We start from the raw sequence: 6000 nt of genomic DNA, 5'->3' as shown, positions 1-6000 counted from the left end.
AAAAGCAGTTTACTACACAGCACAGCCACCTCAAACCACAACACCACAATGACATGTTTGGTAGTGATGTCAGGGGCAGCCGGGCCTCCAGCAGACATGACCGACCGACCGCTGGCCTTTCAGCCAGCACTGTGGATTTCAGCTGAGCTTGTGCACTCATCAGATAATCCCATCAGTCCCGTACTTTCTCATCAGACCAACGTAGGGATACTTATTCATCATTCGTATTATCATTCGGGGGGTTATGGGAGATAAGCAGAAGACGGGGGAAGCTGGCATCACCTCACCTCCCTCTTCTAATTTCTAAATTGCAAAGACACATAACATTCCCCCCCCGCCCCCCCAAGTTCTTCTTCTTCTTCTTTTTTTTTTTTTTTAACATACTTACTATATTACACACATATAATATATAATATGTATATACGTACATTATGTTTGCTCTTTTGGAAATCATAAACTTAAAAAAGTTTACAAAAATAAAATGTTTTATGGAGACTTGTCTAATTGGTCTCTTCCACTCAGCAAGGCTTGTTTTTGAGGGAGGGGTCAGAGCCAGCAGGCTGCCCTCCCCCAGGACTACGGGCTCAGTGGTTCCGGCCCTGTTCTCAGAGCAGGCCCACAAACATCCCCCGGACATCCTGTCACATCCCTTTCATTCTTGATAGAAGGGCTCCTTTACAAATCGCCTCTTTTTGTTTTAGTTGATCTTTTTTTAGCGTCCTTCTGGGTCCGTGTTGTTCTTCTCTTTTTTTAGCTGATGTCCATCTGTACTCATCCCTCTAGTCTTTCTTTTATTTACTAAAAAAGAGAGAACAAGCAAGTCAGTGTAAATAAGACATTGTGGAAGGTGAATTTGATCTATACAGTGTAACACAATATAAATAATACTGTTTACTCTCCTAAAGACAACTAAAAGGCAGTGGAAGGGTTACCACAGACAGCTGCACCATCACTATCAATCACATTTAGTATTCACTGAACAAATAGTATTCAATCACTGAACAATAAAGAAACGTTGATGTTGGAGGAAAACAATATCATACAGTATCGATGACAGCAGTGTATACAGCTTAGATCAGCCCTTCAACAGTCAGCTGCAGGAGTTTAGTTTGTCGATTTAAGAATGAGATTTTGTTCAGTCAGTTTGGACCATCTTGTCTGTGATAATGTCGCCTAATGCAGTGAAATTATTGTAATACAGATCAACAATTAACTGGATGTCTGCGAGAGGCTTTTACCCTGGAACATTTGAACTAAATTCCATATGTATACAAGGATATTGTTTATTTTATATTATCTATGTCTCCCCAGTTAGACAACACATTTGTGTACAGCTAACTCATTTCCAACAGCAAACACATTTTGAAGGAAACATAAAGCCGCCTAAATTTTTTTTTTTTTTTTTTTATCAACATAATGGGAAAACATTTTTAATCATGATATGCAAAGTCTCAAAGCGTTCATATTGAACGTATCTGCTAAATGTTCACTGTAATGATTTCCCTACAACCCTTCCCCTTCCTTTCCTTTCGATCCTTCATTGATTAACATTATTATTGATCTGCTTCTTTAACTCAGAACTCTTGGTTAAAGTTTGGACAAGATGGTTAAAAAAAAAATCAATGTTGCCCCAGGACATGTTGACTTTTTCAGTCCACCTTCCTTTGTCCGTCTTTTCCCTGAATATCTGTCCCACTGAAGACACGTGAGGAGAGATGAGACATACTGTCCTCTGAACCCGCCATCTGAAGCCACGTCACTTTTTGATGACAAGGGCACAGCTGGATCAGCTGTCAGTCAGCTTGACCAGTGCCAGAGATAGTTTGTACTGCTTCCCCTTCATTTTTTTTTTAAGTAGAGAACAAGTTTTAAAGAAAGTGAAAATTCACATCAATATATGTCCGACCCGATGCACAGGGATTTTCTGCCTCACATACGACATACGAATGAAAATGATGACAAGAGTTTTTGTCATGAAAAGACAAACTGCTGAAAAACAGACTTCTCCCTGTCTTATTATTATTATTATTATTATTAATATTATTATTATTATTATTATTATTATTATTATTATTATTATTATTATATCATCTTTAATGCAGATTAAAAGGGGAAAGAACAGATTATGGAGAGGAAAATATTTCATGAATGAAGACACTTTGCACTTTGCTGTATGGTGTGTAAAAGGGCTGAAGTGCATAATGGACTTTTATTTAGACAACAAGTTTGCATCTTTCGGTCAATTAAGCTCAAAGTATAATCTACCACACTGCAATTTTTTGGTAGGCACTTCGTGAGGGAAAACATTCCAAATTTTGAATCCACTTGCGAGAGACACACTTTTTTTAGAATTGCTTTCTCTTTCACCAGAGATTAAGAAGCTTATCTCCAAATTTGTGAATTATTTCTCTAAAGATTCTGAATCTGTTAACTGTATTAAGAAGGCTTTGGAAAGGGAAATCAATGATGTGTTGCCTGATAAACTATGGAAGACTGCACTCTCCCCTATTCATAGTTGTTCAATAAATAGCAGACATAGATTAATTCAGTTTAAAGCGATTCACCGTTTTCATTATTCTAAAGTCATGTTACATACATTTTACCCCTCTGTGTCTCCAATTTGTGATAAATGTAAATCAAATGATGGTACATTGCTGCATTTATTTTGGGACTGTCCATTAATTTATAATTTTTGGTAAAAAAAATTCTTTTTTTCTGGGGTTTATCAAAGGACTCTCTCCTGACAGAGACTTGGCTCTTTTTGGATCTTCAGAGGACTCCTCAATTCTCCCTTTACATATTCAAACAGCTCTATCGATGGGCATGGTATAAGCAAAAAAACTTATTCTCAAAGACTGGAAGACACCAACTCCACCGTGCTTCAGAAACTGGTTGCATGAATTGGTCTCAGTTAACATGGAGAAATTGCGAGCCAATAATTTTAAATGTCAACATAAATGGGAAGAATCTTGGGGCCCCTTTCTGCAATATTTGGACTCAGTTTGACAGCATTTCTATTCATATATTGATTGTTTTGTTTTTCCTTTTCTCTGTTCTGTTGTTGAATACTCCCACTATGGATGGCTTGCTTTTAACTATCACATGGATGATACTGTATGTAATGATATGTATGTTTTGTCCTTGACATGTGGTTTAGATAATTCTCTCTTAGTTATTTGTATCACTCCTCCCCGGGTGTAAATGTGTGTGGGTGTGTATATGAGTGTGCGAGTGCAGGTGCGTGAACTTTCAGGTTGGGTTATGGGTTTTAATTTTTGTTTGATGTACAGTATGTGTTGTCATTAAAATTTGTCAGTAAAAATAATATACAAAAGAAAAAATGAATGAAGACACTTATTGTAGTTAAAAGTTAATACAGATCTACTCTTTTTAACCAGATGGTGAATCAGAAACATATACCGCTGCTCGTGTCCCGTGTGAAACTAAAAGTAACGTTGACTTATTTTGTCACGTCAGTCTTTAGTCATGTGACTTGTTAGTACCGTTAGTATCGTCAGTCCCGTGACTCGTTGGGGTACATCAGACCTGTATATACGGGTACTTTGTAAAAAGACAAGACCACGCCCCTTTTTGAGGCTAGAAAACCAAAGATCTCATAGATATCACTGTGATCTAAGGTATGTTTAGATTGTAATTTTGAAAAGTTAGTATTAATTCATCTCTTGTTATCTCTTAAACGTTTGTTTTATACACATGTCTAATAGTTATTTTGCCATCTTGCCTGGACCTGAGCGTTGGCGTCAGTGTGAAAGCCGCTACACAACAGCTTTTCATCATTTCCTCTCCTGTGACAGCGAGATTCTTTCCCCCAAAAGGGAGCGCAGCCTCGGAGATGAATGCCATGCTGGTCTGGTCTATAGCTTGGAGCCATAAAGCCATGCTGGTCTGGTCTATAGCTTAGAGCCATGAAGCCATGCTGGTCTTGTCTATAGCTTGGAGCCCCTTAAAGCCATGCTGGTCTGGTGTGTGTGTGAATGGGTGAATGCTGACATGTAGTGTAAAGAGCTTTGAGTGGTTGAAAGACTAGAAAGGAGATATATAAGTCCATTTAGCATTTAGTCCGGTGAGTCGTTAGTATCGTCAGTCCGGTGAGTCACTAGTCAGTGAAGTTAATGTCAAAAGTTTCCTAACCCTACCTTGTGTTGCCTAAACTTTCTGTGAAAACGGAAGTTTTATTTTGAAAGGACACTATGCATGTAACGAGCGTATATTGAGAGGAGTACCCTGTGCGTCGGCCTCCGATGCACTCATTGTGCGTCACCGGAGTCTTCCTCCAGCTGCTAGCTTGACAGCTGTGAGTGCTAACAGCAGCAATGTTGGTTGATCATAATGATAATGTTGGGGGAGTGTCTTTGGAGAGAGGGCTTAAGGGACGGACTGTCAGTGCTGATGACTCGGTGACTTTCTCTCTAGATTTAGAGACTCCAACAAACTCTAACCAGGAAACCGGTGTTTTGTTTCCTAAGTTATGTTAGTGACGTGTTTTCCATAATTATGTCACATTGTTTCAGTACATATTGTACTTTGTTGTTGTTTAAGTACATATTTGAAGCCCAACCTAAACCTAACTAAGTGGTTTTCTTGCACCCTGCTGGTACTGCACCTTCATACACCTTCATTACACGTATGTAATATTCACTCCTCTGGTGAGGCAAAACGTGACGCTGACACGCCATCCTCTGGTGGACCGGCGGGTCTAGTCAAACCCTTGCTACAACTATTATTGTTGACTGTCTTAGAGGCTTAGCAGGATCAAGTGAGCACCGCTATTGTTTTTTTCTGTACAAGACAATCCTGATTCCTCTGCAATGAGAGAACGGGAGCAGCAAAGTACATCAGACTCAAGCAACAGTGGGACGAGAGAGGAGGAGAGGAGTGAAGGAGAGAGTGAGGCTGGCTGTGTCCTGGGAGGCTCTCGTCTTGACACAACCTCTTTAATTCTGGGAGATGAGTTTGAGGCGAAGGAAGGAGGTATGTATGAGTGAGTGTGTCAGGGGGGGAGGTTGGATCTTCCGAGGCGAGAACAGAGGCCGACTTTAATTTTAGCATAACTTTGTAGTTGCTCGGTCCTGCCCCCCCTCTAGAGAGAGACAGACAGAGAGAGAGACAGAACATATGCAGCTGCACTGCCGAGTCGCCGATCACAGCCTCAGATAACGGCGTCCTCTCGTCTCAGTTTAACAGCCCACCCTCCCCCAGAAATGGAGCCTCACAAGGAAAAGGAGGGAAGGTGAGGGGGCAAAGGAAGCAGAGCAGCAGGGGCTTAGTAGAGAGGATAGGGGCTGCTGAGGTATACACTCAGAGGATGCAGGGGAGAGCTGCTCTGAGGTGACACATAAACTCAGAAAAAAAAGTTTGGAAATTTGTGTTTGGTGAATTATATCTCTGTTGTCTCAATGCTAATTGGCATTGTATTTTACATCGTTGGAAAGCCTGTTTATTTACCTTCACAATGATGTCCAACTTGTAAGGATCATGCATTTGTGGGATGAGCAGCACGGCTGATTATGTGGGTAGCGCCCAAGTAAAATTTGCCAAAATTCTCTGCCAATGCTAAACAGTGTATTGTCCTGCTATGCTGATTGTTGCACCGATGGAGTGACAGCTTTTGGTGGGGGCAGTGTCATGGTGTGGGGCGGCATCTCCCTCACTGGCAAAACAAGGCTTGTCATCATTGAAGGCCATCTCAATGCAGGAAGATATCGGGATGAGATTCTGCAGCCAGTGGCGATCCCATATCTCCACAATCTGGGACCTAACTTCATCCTCCAAGATGACAACGCTCGCCCCCACAGAGCCAGGGTTATCACAGACTACCTCCACAATGTGGGAGTAGAGAGAATGGAACGGCCTGCCAAGAGTCCACACCTCAACCCAATTCAACACTTGTGGGATCAGCTTGGGCGTGCTGTACGTGTTAGAGTGACCAACACACCACGCTGGCTGACCTGCAATGAATCGTGGTTGAGGAATAGAACG

General features: G+C 41.1%; 1 protein-coding gene across 2 annotated transcripts in view; it reads right to left on the bottom strand.

Annotated features, from left to right (window-relative positions):
- Nucleotides 1–245: 245 nt before the first annotated feature.
- rbfox3a (RNA binding fox-1 homolog 3a) overlaps nt 246–6000 on the bottom strand; it is a 417847-nt gene continuing 412092 nt past the window's right edge. For both annotated transcript variants that reach the window (XM_074620478.1, XM_074620474.1), the window contains one exon: nt 246–798. In XM_074620478.1, the coding sequence (XP_074476579.1) occupies nt 792–798 (7 nt within the window). In that variant the 3' untranslated portion in view covers nt 246–791. The remainder of the gene's footprint in view (nt 799–6000) is intronic.

This window comes from Sebastes fasciatus, chromosome 20 (genome assembly GCF_043250625.1).
Source record: "Sebastes fasciatus isolate fSebFas1 chromosome 20, fSebFas1.pri, whole genome shotgun sequence".
Classification (NCBI taxonomy): Eukaryota; Metazoa; Chordata; class Actinopteri; order Perciformes; family Sebastidae; genus Sebastes; species Sebastes fasciatus.
The sequence above is the reverse complement of the archived record's forward strand: the minus strand, read 5'-3'. Positions and strand labels throughout refer to the sequence as shown.